Source organism: Parasteatoda tepidariorum, chromosome X1 (genome assembly GCF_043381705.1).
Source record: "Parasteatoda tepidariorum isolate YZ-2023 chromosome X1, CAS_Ptep_4.0, whole genome shotgun sequence".
In the NCBI taxonomy this organism is placed as follows: Eukaryota; Metazoa; Arthropoda; class Arachnida; order Araneae; family Theridiidae; genus Parasteatoda; species Parasteatoda tepidariorum.
In genome coordinates this window covers 720,763-736,497 of record NC_092214.1, presented here as the reverse complement: position 1 = coordinate 736,497, position 15,735 = coordinate 720,763, and the positions used below count along the sequence as shown (strand labels likewise).

Sequence of the window (15,735 nt, the reverse complement as noted above, 5' to 3'; positions counted from 1 at the left end):
AAGTTTAAATTTAAAAGATTGCGAATATTAATATTGACCAGGGTTGCAAAAAACCCACCTGTCCAATAAAACCCGCCCGGGTTTTACTGGGTAAAACCCACTCGGAAAAACTCAGTAAAACCCACCCTAAAGTGGGTTTTTCTAAGATTGGTTTATTTTTATCCTCTGTTATATTTAAGAGAACTATTGAAATATATATGTAGTCTAGCCTAAAAAAAATTAACCTATAGTGAAGAAACTAATTGTGTTGGAGACTGGAGAGTCATCTTTCTGGCTAGATTTGACTATATGGCCATTGATTCGCTTTCTATGCAAATTAAAAAATTTCCTCAAATATTTAAGAATAAAATATAAATAAAAAGTAATCCTGTGTTAAAATAAGTTTCAAATGTGTGATGTATGTGAGTACACATAACATTCTGTATCGTGATGTCAGAAGAAACTTTTTTCAGACTTTCATATCAATTTATTTGTATTAATTATCTATATGAAGTCAATTTATAAAATTAAACTATATTATATTGATAAGCTTTTTTAAAATGAAGAACCTATCCCTGCCTTCTCTTTTGAAAACCCTCCATAAAAACATGAAAAACCCAGAAAAGCCCAATAAAACCCACCCAGGATGGGTTTTTCTACAAAAACCCGGGTTTCTTGCAACCCTGATATTGACCTCTTGGAACCAGAAACCAATCAATAATTAATAATACATTCTATTTAATTTGAAAGTTGCTAAGAAATAAGTCACCCCACATTAATAATACCTTACATAATAAATAAGCAATACCTTACATAATAATACCTTACATAATAAAAAGTAGCCAATATAGTAGTTTACTCACCTGTCGTACTTTTCAGTTCACTGAGAAAAATTTTACTTAATGCAGAAATTTTTTTTCATAAATTTATTCTAAGCACAAGACTCTAAGAATTGGGTTAGACGCTTTCAGTCATCGCAAACAGATACCAATATGAAATATTCTTCTGATTCATATTCGTGCTAAGATAACTTCGAGATGTACCAGATAGGTAGGATCATACGATAATGACTAATCAATATTACTTATTTAGTAGGTATTTAACTCTATGAAAGGCTATGGCTTTCAAAGCTAACCACAAATTAATTAAAATAATGTTAAAATTCATTTAAATAAATTGTTATACTAGAGACAAACTATAAAAAAATTGACAGTCTTAGTCTTTTACTTTTAAAAAAATTTATTGTTTTTCAAAGAGTTAATGGACATTAACATTAAAAAGGGTTAGTACAAGGAGTTTAGTTGTTTATAAAAGACATAACAATAAACAGATAAATGTGGAAAAACAATTTTGAGGAAACTTATTACATGAAAATAAAACAATGCCTAGTTTATTAAAATTTGAGTGAGAATGGGAAAAGCAAAATACTATTAGTGTCATTATCAGAAATTTTTTATTTGTTTAAAAGGAAAGTAAGAGCTGTGATGGCTCAGGGGATAGAGCGTTTGCCTTCCAATTATGTAAACTGGGTTCTAATTCCAGCAATCGCCGGTTGATACAAATTCCCACTGGCTTGCACCTGCCACAGTGCTGACGATAAATATTGTTAGTGGTAGATGGACCATGGGTTAGAGCCCATTTGCTGTCGGGCTAACCGAGGGAGTTTCTCGCGGTCTTCATCTCCATGTAACGCAAATGCGGGTTAGTTCATCAAAAAGTCCTCCACTAAGGCAAATATTGGCAAATACTTGATCCAGAAGTTCCCTTGTCTTCTGGATTGGGTTCAAAATTACAAGGTTACGAAATTGAACATTAGTAGTCAAGCCCAAAAATTAGGTCAGCTGTTCAATGACAGTTATAAAATATGAAATAAAAAATGAGAGTATCCAAAACAGTTGATTAAAAAAAAAAAATCAAATATAATGACAAAATTCTCATGTACTTTTAAGACAAAAGAATGACATTTTTCAAAATGATGATGAGAGTTTTACAATAAATTCTTTGGCAGTCATGGTCGTTTTTTTTAAAAATAACCTGAGAGTCTGAGCAGAATTCACTTAATAGATGTCAACATTTCACTGTTTACTGTTACATATACTGGTTACTGACAAACACCCTTCAAGACATGCAAACAAACACAAACATTAATCAAACATTAACAAACATTAAAAATTAATCCTAAACAATTCAATGACATATTCATAGAAATTATTAAACTAGAGGAGGTAAGCACATTTTAAGTATCATGGAAATATAATTAATAACGAAGGAGAAACTGATAAAGATCGCAAACAGATACCAATTTATTTATATTTAGTATACATACTAAATAGATTAAACAAAGCGTGAAATAATAAATTCCTAATAAGGTAATAATAATAACCTTAATAAATTTTGGAAAAACAAAAACATAACAAATATTACACTTCTCAACACTAATGTTTAATCTGTCCTACTATATGGATTTGAGACATGTCATTGCAACAAAAAAAAACCTGAAAAAAGTATTTTTTAACAACAATTTAAGAATCTTGCATATCAAGTGGTTCTATAAAATTTGTAATGCAAAAACAGAAACTAGGGATGTAAGGAATAGTGATTTGACTGAATAGTCAAATAACATTTTTTTTTAAAAATCATTCATAAGTATTTTTTATATAGAAATTAGTTCAGTCATTATTGAAAAGTAATAAAAATTTAGCTCTATTATTGCTTTAGTGTAAAAGCAAAAAACTCTGGTCGAAAAGTTAGGCATTAATAAAAATAAATGTAACATAACTAAAATAAATATTTAGAAATATTTAAGATTAAAAAAAAGGCGGTACTTAGGGATTATCCAGTCAACCAATTTTTGCTAAATCCTATATTATCGCCAAAGGAAGCTCCTATGCCAATAACTGCAAATTTAATCTTTTTGTTATTGTTATTTCATTATTATTCGATAAATTTAATAAGTTCAGAATATTTATTTTGGAAACAGCTTTTCATTAAGATAGAGCCAAAGAATTTGCGCATTTTTGCGAGCGTTGACAGGTAATCCCAAAGAACAAGAAAAAGTAATAAAAAAATAACGGTTACATTTTTTAAAAAAACAAAAAAAGTCGTAAAGTCGAAAAAATCTATATAAAAAATACCCTCTTAATTTTTAAAACAAATCCTTAATGGTAAAAATAATACATTCCGTAAAAAAATTATCCAGATAACATTAAAAGAGATGTCTAACAGAAATGCTTTTAAAAAATACAGCGATAGCATAAAAACGTCTGTAAAAAATCAAAGATACAAAAGCAAAACAGAAACAGTAAAAATCTATCTTAATTTTTGAAAGAAAAACAAACTTTCACAACGAACTTTCACTTTGAAGCTACACATTTTAATTTTCCAATTACTCTATTTCCAACAACAACAGAAAAGGTGAAGATTTAAGTCTAACAGAAACCCTCTCTTAATAGCCACGTCATAATAAAAACCTTTATAAAAAAAAAATTTCAAAAAGAAAAAGCTAAATAGAAAGCTAAACAAAAATTGTTTTTACTTCTTAAACAAAAGATTTAATGCTATAAATCTTAATACAACTTTTTCACATCGTAGTTTTTTAAGAAAAAGTGACCATAAAAAAATAACGCTCCTATAAATGCTTTTTAAAGAATGTTGTCATAATAAGAACACTTATAAAAAGAAAGATTAATAAAAAAATTCAAATGAGAAACAAAAAAAATTATTCTAGTTTTGAAATATAGCTTTAACATTGAGAATCAAAGTTTCCCATACTACTAGTTATTAGGGATGTAACGAATATTCGGCCACTATTCGGTATTCGACCCTTTTGCTGAATATTCGGCCTAGCCGAATACTTAAGTTATTCGGCTGAATATGAATATTATTAGATATTTGGCTGAAAAAATTCATAATAATAAAGAAAGATATTTTTTAAATATACTTTTAAATACATTTAATCACAAATATTGCAGAGTTACATTTCACTGCATTAATTATTCGAAAATCTAACATTTACTCAATTTAAGTTGTACAATACATAAGTGTATTTAATAATGTTACATAAATAAAAACTTTTTCTTCTTGCAAATTTATCATCATATGTATTTAAACAAGCATTGGAATCTTTTACATTAAATACAAATATATATAGTTTGTTAAATAGAAGTGTGAATACTATCTGAATCGGCAATTAAAATGTATTTGTGATTCCCTTAATAATATCTATTTATAAATAATATGCACTAGAAATATATGATTATATAATTATTTATTATAAATGTAAAACATTAATTATCCATTTAATGGATGTCTTGATACTTAGAGAAACAAGCTACTTAACAAGCTTAATTTTCTGGGTTTTAATAATTTTTCTGACAAAAAAGAAAGTTAAGAATACATTTAACAGTAGTAATGAGCTCTTATTTTAAATAAAATAGCACATAAATTACAAGTATAACTATAATTAAAAGATGCTATTAATTATTTAGATTTATAAAAGCCATATTGCCTTGTTATTGGCATCAAGATATTTAAATTATTACAAAAATTAAATCAAGTTGTTACAATTTTTTTAAATATACAAAGATTAAAAAACAAATTTGTTAATATTTATTTCATTTTTAATTTAAAATTTGAAAATTACTTTAATTACAAAATTACAATCAAAAGAGAAATATTTAAAAAGTAAGTATTCGGCCACCGAATATTCGGTATTCGACCTAAAATGTGGCCGAATATTCGGTATTCGGCCACATCACTACTAGTTAGCTGTCTTACCGTACAAGAAAATAGTGAGAATAAAATAATCAAGTCTATAAGAAATGCTTCGTTCACATGCTTTGTTTCAGTTAAAGCAGAAAAACAAGCAAAAAGATTTTTAAAACGAAGAGTTGAAAAACAGGTGAAATTGACTAGTATGAACAAAATTAAAAAGGGGAAAAAAATCAGCATTTCAAAACTCATGATTCAGTACAAAGTAATCTAATTTCAATTCCTCAAATTTCGCGTTTCCAAATATTTTCAGGACATAAACTAACAAGTTTCAGAGCTTAACAAATATACGTAAAAACTATTTCTAATAATGTATAGTAAAAAATACAATTCCAGCTTTTAGTAAATCTGTGGGGAGATTTTATTATAGACTATGTCAACCTTCATCTATCAAAAGGTACCTCGTGATGGATTCAAGTTAACATGTCTTATATACTATTGATTTGGTATTTAATATTTGTAGTGGTAGTTACGCCACAAAAATATAAAGACTTTCCCTGTAAAATCTCAGTCAAAAAAAAATTTTTCAAGAATACTTTGAGGAATAGTCGGATGAATATCTCGCCGAATATTCGGCCAACCAAATATGCCACAAAGGGGCTGAATACTCGTTACATTCCTAATAGAAACAGATTGATCGAGAAATTAAAAAACGTAAATAAACTGGTCATGTTCGTAAGCCTGAAAATTTTAAAGTAAAACGAATTTTTGATTGGAACCCTCAGGGCTCCAATCATAAAGACAAAACCTAAAAATACTTGGTGCAGGACTATTGTAAACAATAGGAAAGGCATGGAGAGAGATATGGTTACAAATAGAATGAGATAGGAAGCTATGATAGAAGCCCAATGCTCCATTTGGGAGTGAAAAGGAATATGTATGCATGTAACATTTCACAAACTATAAAATTTCTTCTTAATAATAATAATAAAAGTCTATAATGGTGTCCTCAATAAGATTTGTACGATAGGCTTCATGCATCTCAATACTACACAGTTTAGTTTTTAAATTCACACGACAAGTTTGCCTTAGATTTTTTATTCTAATGCTCCCTTCACCTGAATCTGATGAATTGCTTTCATGTACATGATGAGCATAGTATGGAGCCCTGTAACTGCAGCTCCAGAATTCCACTCAATAGAAATAATTATAGTTACTATGGGGAGATTTCCGTATCATGATCTGTGGCAGAATAATCGCTAAGTTTTGGAAATTTCCGGGTAGTGGCCCACGAGAAACTAAAACAATATCACAGAAAGGGACCAACATGAAAAGTATAACTCGTAGCCACCCCTGGACAAACATCTACAAGTTTTTTTTAAAAAATTTGAAAGTTTAAAATCTATTTGGCATCTTGGCGATTGTAGTTGGCAAGACAGATCACAATACGGAAATATCCCCGCTACTTTTTTCACAGTCTAAATATTTTTAAGGGATATTTCCTAAATGTGATCTATCACATCAACTACAATCGCTAAGGTGCCAAATAGATTTTAAACTTGCAAATGTTTAAAAAAGATGTTTTCCGGGGTGGCTACAAGTTATTCTCTGCCACAGATCACGAAATGGAAGTCTCCCCAATTTTTAGAGCTAGATTAGTAAAATCAGAAATTATAAAAATTAATCAATTTCAAAAATTTAATGTATAAGCAAGTCCCAATTGTGAACGGTGAGTAAAATTAAAAAATCTTTTAATGAAATCTGTAAAGTATTGATATTGGGAGGTCTTGGGCAAATGCCACCTCTGACCAAGTGAGAATTAGGTTCTGATATTGGAAAATAAAACTAGTTCCCTTTGAATAGCAAATTGTTTTGCCAAAACATAACTTAAGGTCTCTAATATTTTCGATAAACATTCAAACAATAAATATGGAACTTATAATATTACAACTACAGCAAAATGTTAATTTTACCAATAATGACTGAATTTTTAATGGTAGGAAATAAAACCGGTAGCTTTAAACACCAAATAATTCTATACCAAAACTGCGATTATTAATATGACAAACATATAAAAAAAAAAAATTTGTTGTAACTCTAGAGAAATGTTTCTCTTACCTGATGTAATGCTGTTAGACCATCAACATTGGCTGTATTAATGTCTGTTCCAAGTTTTAAAAGGCGTTCGACTTCTTCCGTATCACTAGCAGCACATGCAGCAAGAAATACACAACCATCACTAAACTTTATTGTATTTTTTTTATCCTTAGGAATGGTAGGAGATACTTGGTTAGTTTCGGAGTCTTCCCATCGTTTCAACTGTTCCGCTCTCCGAAATAGAGCACTATTTGTTCGCGTTTCTATAGGCATAGCTTATAAACAAAATCTATCAATACAAGACACTAACAACATTGATTAAGGTATCATATCACTCACGGCTATGACAGCCAAAGTCAGCGATACAGAATAAATTTAGTTACGGAATAGGCCACCAGAGTCAAATTCGGCTGAAATTATGAAAAACTGTAGTTTCGTTTCCAAGGCAAAGTTTTGAATATAGAGCAATAGCACGGCTATAAACTAACTTGGAGTAAAGTAAAATCAAAGTGGTTAAACGTAAAAGGTCTAACCTAGGTAGCGCTTTACATTATCCAATGGATTGTGTTTTCTGCAGTAGTAAGACTGCAAGTTCTTGACCGCCTATATTTCCGGTTTGCGTAGAAACAGACCATGGAGATTTCCAATCCCTGATAGACCCAATCCCTGATAGGGTCTATCAGGGATTGGAAACAGTTGGCGAAAATTTCTATTGGTGTTAAGGGAGCGTTCTCAGCAATCGCCAAACAACTGTGCGCTCATGTTTTTGTTTTGCTTTCGGTATAGTGTATCTATCATTCACCAAGTTAGATATGGATGAGACATTTCATAGTTTCAATGAAGCGGATCTTCCTAAAAATTTCTCGAATGTTATTACGAAAAATGATGGAAAAATAATAGAAATCCGCTCTTTTATCAAGCCATATGATATCCAAGCTTGGATTGATTCATTCAGCGCTAATAAGGTATTCATATTATTTTCGTCTTCTTTTTATTAAGACATTTTGTAACGATACTGTTTTTATGAGAACAAATATTATGAGTAATATTTTTATAATAGCAAAGTTAAAAACATTTCAATTTTATTTTATAAATATTTTAAGACGAAAATGATCTCTCTTTTTTTTTCATATCTTAGACTATTTTTTTAAATTTACGGATAGTGAAAAAATTGAAACAAGCAATATTAAGTCGTTTGATTTTAATAATTTACTGTAAATTCTAAAGGTATTTAACATTGGAAATTCTTAGAGAATTATTTTAATATTTTAGGCTCAATGAAAATGCCATAAGAAATTTGGCACGCCACGAATAATTTTAAACATGATCAAGAATAGAACTGATGGAGTTAAAACTCGAAGCGCATGGGTGCCCACATTTATAAAACCTCCAGAGGTAAAATTAAAGACCAACCATCTTCAATAAGCCGAAGAAGAGTTGGTGCTACCAGAGGCAGCAAGAGCATACCCTCTGGGCGTCCACCAGTTCATGAGAAACACTCAATGTAAAGAAAGAAATAAGGCTGAAAATGTGCGAAAAAATCAGGGCAGCGCAACATCGGATTAGAAAGTTTTTATTATATATCACTATATTTTGTTTTTTTTAATGCAGTACTTTTTTTAATTATGTTTTTAATTACTTAATTCATTTAACGGTATTTAAGAGTCTATAAATATAAGTTACGTGTGATCGTTACAGAAGGATCTGTACGCGATATATGTCAATAAAATATATTTTTAAAATTGTGCATTATCTATTACTTTCATTTATTATTCTAATATTGAAAGAGTATCAAGGTATCTATGACCTCCATAATAAATGAAGGCACTTTTATGTATATTAAGGATATGGTAAGTTAAAATCCGAAATGAAACTTGGAACGTCAGCTCATGCGCGCATCCATTGGATAACCTCTCCTAAATACCTCAGTTCCGCAGTGGACTGATCGTTAAGACACGGTTCCCAGCAGATCACCGAAGTCAAGCATCACTGGCTGCGGTCAGTGTACGGGTGGGTGACCACTTGGATCAGTCTGCGTAGGGACCGAGTGTGCGCGATATTGGTCCTCGTTAAACTGTTCTATCGTAAAGTGCTCGACTTCGCGTGCAGGTCGTCGGGCTACCGAAGCGGGGACGCCATCCCCTCTGAAGAGGATCAAAATTTTGATGGCATGTATTCGGATCATCCTCAGGGATGTTTCCCAGACCGTCGCCAATAGCCCATTGTGCAGCTCTAGTGCGACGTAATAGAATAACAACAATCCTAAATACTTCTATATTAGTTGGCCTTAAAAAGATTAATTTAAGCTTTATATATATATATATATATATATTCTTGAAAAATCTATAATTCCAATTAATTTCTGAAAGAGATGGATGGTGTTTTCTGCACCAGGGAACGCTGCAAGCTCCGTACCATCTTTACTTCCGGGTTACTGTTTTTAATGTATTTTAGAGCCATTTGGCTCACAACGTGATCATTGTGTTTTGAGATTCTCGCAAACATGGTATTTGATTACTTATTACTTGAGTTTACAATGCTAAAGGTGCTAACACTAACGTAACTTGGTGCACAGCTTGCAACAAGAATAAACAGTAATAAACAAAAGGAAAGAGGCGAAATCAGGACTGCCAAAAAAGCGAGTTTTTCAAAATCAGAACTATGTCACCTTTTTTAACAATATATCTATAATTAACTGAAACAAATATTCACTTCAAACTCACCAGAATTACTTAATAACATTAATATCTTATGAAATACGGCAGATTTGAGTTCAGAAATTATCTAATTTACTTCTTTATCTGAAAACAAAATTATTCGTTTGAAAATATCGCCTCGTAGAATAAGCTGTAGTAAGCAGTTGCAAACTTTCTAACCGGAACTAGAGCAGGTATTGAGCTCGAGATTGTTATTGTTTACATTTATATTGAAAACACACTCCATATACGTGTATTTGTTATCTGATTTATTATTTTTGTTAAAAAGAAGAATAGTTATAAAAATCGTCGTTTGAAGACTTGTCATTTCAATACATAAGAATTGTCATTTGATAAAAGAATAACTATAAAATGCTTCTTCCTTCGAAATTTAAATCTAAATGATAATTTGTAAAATAAACTTAATCTCGCTGCTTGAACAATATGCTAACAGTAACGTATAATGGTGTACGGCTTGCACTAAGAACAAACAGTAATAAACAAAAAAGGGGGCCAAATCAGAACTGTAAAAAAGCGAGTTTTTAATAAATCTAGGAAACATGTCACCTTTTTTAACAATATATCTTTAAATAACTAAAACAGAATTTCACTTTAAACTTACCAGAATTACTTAATATCATTATATTATAAAATACAACAAATTTGAGCTCAGAAATCATATAATTTTTTCTTTTATTAAAAACAAAATTATCCCGCAATGTATCGTAATGTATCAAATATCGTAAAGCAACGCTTCCCAGTAGAACACCGCAGTCAAGCATCACTGGATGCGGTCAGTAAGCGGTTAGGTCATAACTTTGAACAGCCTGTGTAGGGACCGAGTGTGCGCGGTATCAGTTCTCGTTAAATTATTCAACCGTAAAGTGCTCGACTTCACGCACAGGACGTCAGGCTAGCAAAGTGGAGGAACCATCTCCTCTTCAGAGGATCAAAATTGCGATAGATTGTCTTCGGATCATCCTCAGGGATGGTTCCCAGACCGTCGCCAATAGCCCATTGTGCAGCTCTAGTGCGACGTAAATAAAGTACCTACCTACCTGAAAACAAAATTATTTATTTGAATATATCGCCTTGCAGAATAAACTGTAGTGAGCAGCTGCAGACTCTCTAATCGGAAGTAGAGTAGTAGGTCAAGAGCTCGAGAATTTTGTTTACATTTATATTGAAAATACCATCCATTTTGTAATGTATTTATGCTGTTTACAATATGACATGTGCTATTTTCCATTTAATTTGTACATCCATTAATGACCCATTCTCAATACATGAAATATCCGAATAATCATACTCTCCTTCGCACGTCTAAACTCGCAGCCTCGGAAAGCGGACAGTGACGTCACTATTCACAGGAGTATTTGATAGTGAAACAAAATCCTGAACTCGCAACCCCTGAAGAGAGTGGGGAAGGGAATCTCGGTCCTTGATCCAAGGTTAGTCCCTGGTTTGGACATTCCTCCTAGGAAGTGATGTTATGTATGGATAGTCATAAGAAAGTGACTAATAGCTTTTGTTTATCCCTTAATCGTTCTGTCTTAGTTGAGGGTCGTGCTCTCGGAGTTCACAGAAGGGTGCGTTGTTTCTGAAAGGGGATGAATTCTCCTTTCATTTTGACAATTATGTAGTCTAAAATGAAATATGTATTTATTTTAATCTTTGATCCTTCTTCAAGAATTTAATTTGTAATATTTGTATTAAGTTTGTTTCCTTTTATAAGTGAATCGATTAACCTATAGTTACTAATAATTTGCGGGAAAAAAAAAGAAATATTCTTAAAATAAAAAAATAACATCTTTATTTTTAAAATTTTCGAATAATCATGCTTTGAATGTTTTCAAATAAGTGTAAGTGTGTTTGATTCATTTAGAAATTCCAACATAAAATTATGAAACTTAGAAATATATATATGNTAAAACAAACATAAAATATACTGGGGACATGAAAATGACTGTTTTTGTGAGAATGACCCATATATATCATCGAGTGCTTTAGCTTTAACGAACTAATAGTTAATAAAGGTTATTTAATTTGTCAAAATTTATAACTCATAATTTATGATTTTTTTATTTCAATGATTCAAAAGCATTTTATTATATTCGTGATAATTTTATTAAGTATAATTATTTTATTTTATAGTTGTAATTGATAAAATGCATAACTTTATACCACTAAAATCTTTTAATTTTAAAGGTAAAATAAATATCAAAACAACGTGTAATAGATAAGCTTTTAAAAAAAGGCCGAATGTATGAAATAAACTTTAAACTTGCTAACTTAAATTTTTTTGTTTTGTATTGTTAACTAGTTGTTAATTTACGTAGTAGCATTTTTTAAAATAATTCCTCATTTAAATAATCTGATCTTTTTTTTTTTTATTGAAAGTAAGAAAAAAACAGCTTTTCCCATTTTTCTCTTTCATGTTTATTACGACTCTTCCCCCCCCCTCCCGCAATTACGAACTTATACATTTTACAAAATGAATAAAATTAGTCGTTAGTTTTTCAAGTACAATTTTTTCTTCTCTTTTATAATATTTTTTAAAAATATTTTTTATAATAAATTACAATTTGTGAGCAGAAACAATACAATTTTTCTTTTCAAATTTAATAATTTATCTCTTTTTAGAAAATGTTTTTTTAATCGTTGTGTCTTATTGAACTAGATTTGGAAAAAAATTCTCTGCAATTAATCTTTTATCTTTTATTACCCTCCTATATTGAACCCAATTCAGAAAACAAGGATGTCAAGTAGTTGCACTTTATTTGTCACTTACAGATTTCATGTTAGAGTTTGTTGTCGTTATAGCTTTAAGGCCTATTCGTGATTTTCTTTTTTTTTTTTGTATTACATACTTGTGTTTGAAGTTTCACTCGATACATATTTTTTGACTTTTTCCTGTTGTTTGAACTTTGAAATATTCTGAACTTGTTTGAACATAGAAATATTTTGAGGCAATTTAGACTTAGCAATATTTTCAAACTCTTCTGACTTTGAAAATTTTGATGTTTTTTGCACTTAGAAATATTTTGAAGTATTTTAGACTTAGTCATATTTTCGTACTTTTTTGACTTTGAATGTATATACATGATAGTGTCTTTATTAGCGTTAAAATGAGAAAATTCGATGTCAATATTCTGTCTTACAACAAGACCCTATATTTCCTCTTAATACTGACCCATAATATTCGTATTGGACCAGGTATTAAATTACCGGTTACTAGTGTACCCTACCAGAGGATATAACTATAGACCTAATAGGGGCCAACAATATGCATATGTATGCATATATACAATAGAGTCTTTACAAGCGTTAAAATGAGGAAATTCGATGTCAATATTCTCTATTACCACATAGCAATATTTTTCAACTTCGAAGTTGTTTGAACTTGGAAAAATTTTGAATTTCTTTGTAGTTTGAAAAATGTAGAAGTTTTATGGACTTCGAAATATTTTCTTGTTGTTTGAACTTTGAAATATTCAGAACTGGTTTGAACTTAGAAATATTTTGACGCAATTTAGACTCAGCAATATTTTCAAACTCTTCTGACTTACTTAGAAAATTTTTATGTTTTTTGCACTTAGAAATTTTTTGAAGTATTTTAGACTTAGTCATATTTTCGTACTTTTTTGACTTCAAATGTATATATATGATAGCGTCTTTATTGGCGTTAAAATTAAAAAATTCGATGTCAATATTTTGTCTCACAACAAGACCCTATATTTCCTCTCAATAATGACCCATAATATTTATGTTGGACTGCGTATTATATTACCGGAAACTAGTGCACCCTACCAGAGGAAATAATTATAGGCTTATTAGGGGGTAAACAATGTGGCCCTGTAGTTTACTATGTATGCATAAATATAATAGTGTGTTGAATAGCGTTAAAATGAGGAAATTCGACTTCAATATTCTGTTTTAACACATGGCCCGATATCGTACTTTAATATTGACCCATAATATTTATATTGGAATACGTATTATATTACCGGATACTAGTGCACCCTACCAGAAGAAATAGTTATTGGCTTTTTAGTGGGTCACAATATGACAATCAAGTGTAAGATGAATGCTTATATATATTAAGGTGTTGAATAGCGTTAAAATTAGGATATTCGAAGTCAATAGTCAATTTTTGCACATGGCCCGATATCGTACCTTAATATTGACCCATCATATTTATATTAGAGCACGTATTATATTGCCGGATTCTAGTGGTCCGAGTTTGTAAATTATGGCTAGATATGAAAGGGACCGGAGGGGTCTCGAAATTTGAACCTTATTCGCGCCATTTTATTTTTTTATTATCATTTTTTTATTTTTCCATTACGCATTCTTTGACGCAGAAAGATGCTGGATTTTACACACAGAACACCTTAGGCATGCTAGAATATCCAAAATGTTGCAAAAGGATTAAAAAAATAACAAATAAGCTGATTTTCCTAGATTTTTCCTGTTTTTTTCCATTTTCCGAACAAAAAAATTTATTTCTTACATGCAGGACATACAGGAGACATGCAGGACATACTTTACATGCAGGACATATTGAAAAACACATTAAAAAATAATATAATGTAAAATAAACCAAAAAAAAAGGAAATTTTTTGAAAAAGTGTCCGGCCCTGGGATTCCAACGCTCTACCTCCAGACTACTGTTTCACGGCAAGCCCGCCAAAATTTCGCTTCAGAAGCCCTCTCCCCCTCAGCTTCGCAATAGACCTTTAGGGGCCCAATGAGCCCCCCCCCCTAAGTCACATATAAAAATTTCCTTTAGCAGGCATGTTTGCATCATAGACTCCTACTTAGGGTCCGAGTTTGAAAATTATAGCAAGATATTAAAGGGAGCTGGGAGGTCAAGAAATCTGAACCTTATTCTCGATATTTCGTTTCTTTTTTTTATTATTATTCCATTGTGCGTTCCTTAACAAAAAAAGATGGTCGATTTCACACACAGAACACACCATGCGTGCTAGAATATCTAAACTGTTGCAAAAGGAGTCGAAAAAGAGCAAATAAACAGATTCTGATGGATTTTTCCAGTTTTTTCCCATTTTCCAAATAAAAAATATTATTTCCTACATGCAGGACCCTCCAGATTATCGAAAAAAACACATTAAAAAATAATATAATGCAAAATAAACAGATAAAAAAAGAAATTTTTTTAAAAAGGTCGCCGAAGCTGGGATTCGAACACAGGAGCCATCCCTCCATCAGCGACTTACTTGTCCGGTGTCCTACCACCCAGTCCACGGTGATACGTGAAGCCTGCCACAGTTTCGCTTCAAAAGCCCTCTCCCTCTCAGGTTAGCTGCAGAGTTAAGCTGTTTGCCTCCTCTTGCTGAGTTGAGTTGTTTTCATCCTGCTGCCAAATTGAGTTGACTTGTCTGCCTCCTGTTGCTGAGTTGAGTTGTTTGCCTCCTGTTGCTGAGTTGAGTTTTCTCAACTCAACTCAGCAACAACTCAACTCAACTTGGTTCTCCTGCTTCCAAGTTGAGTTGAGTTGTTTCTCTCCTGCTGCTGAGTTGAGTTGTTTGCCTCATGTTACTGAGTTGAGTTGAGTTGTTTCTCTTCCGCTGCTGAGTTGAGTTGTTTGCCTCCTGTTGCTGAGTTGAGTTGTCTCTCTCCTGCTGCCAATTTGAGTTGAGTTGTTTGTCCCTTGTTGCTGAGTTGAATTGTTTTCATTCTGTTGCTAAGTTGAGTTGAGTTGTTTGCCTCCTGTTGCTGAGTTGAGTTGTTTGCCTATTGTTACTGAATGGAGTTGTTTTCATTCTGCTGCCAAGTTGAGTTGAATTGTCTCTCTCCTGTTGCTGAGTTGAGTTGTTTGCCTCCTTTTTTTAAAGTTGATTTTTGTTTCTCTCCTGCTGCCAAGTTGAGTTTAGTTGTTTGCTTTCTTTTGCTGAATAGAGTTGAGTTGTTTCTCTCCTGCTGCTGAGTTGAGTTATCTGCCTCCTGTTGCTGAGTTGAGTTGTTTTCATCATGCTGCCAAATTGAGTTGTTTGCCTCCTGATGCTGAGTTGAGTTGTTTTCATTCTGCTGCCAAGTAGAGTTGAGTTGTTTGCCTCCTGTTGCTGAGTTACGATGCGTTGTTTCTCTCCTGCTGCTAAGTTGAGTTGAGTTGTTTCTCTCCTGCTGCCAAGTTGAGTTGAGTTGTTTGCCTATTGTTGCTGTGTAGAGTTGTTTTCATTCTGCTGCCAAGTTGAGTTGAATTGTTTCTCTCCTGTTGCTGAGTTGAGTT

At 31.6% G+C, this 15,735-nt stretch overlaps 1 protein-coding gene across 6 annotated transcripts in view; it reads right to left on the bottom strand.

Annotated features, from left to right (window-relative positions):
• LOC107455797 (protein phosphatase 1 regulatory subunit 12B) overlaps nucleotides 1-7,419 on the bottom strand; it is a 173,510-nt gene extending 166,091 nt beyond the window's left edge. For all 6 annotated transcript variants that reach the window (XM_071187599.1, XM_071187598.1, XM_071187601.1 and 3 more), the window contains exon 1: nucleotides 6,808-7,419. In XM_071187599.1, coding sequence (XP_071043700.1) covers nucleotides 6,808-7,059 — 252 coding nt within the window. In that variant the 5' untranslated portion in view covers nucleotides 7,060-7,419. The remainder of the gene's footprint in view (nucleotides 1-6,807) is intronic.
• Between the last annotated feature and the right edge of the window lie 8,316 nt (nucleotides 7,420-15,735).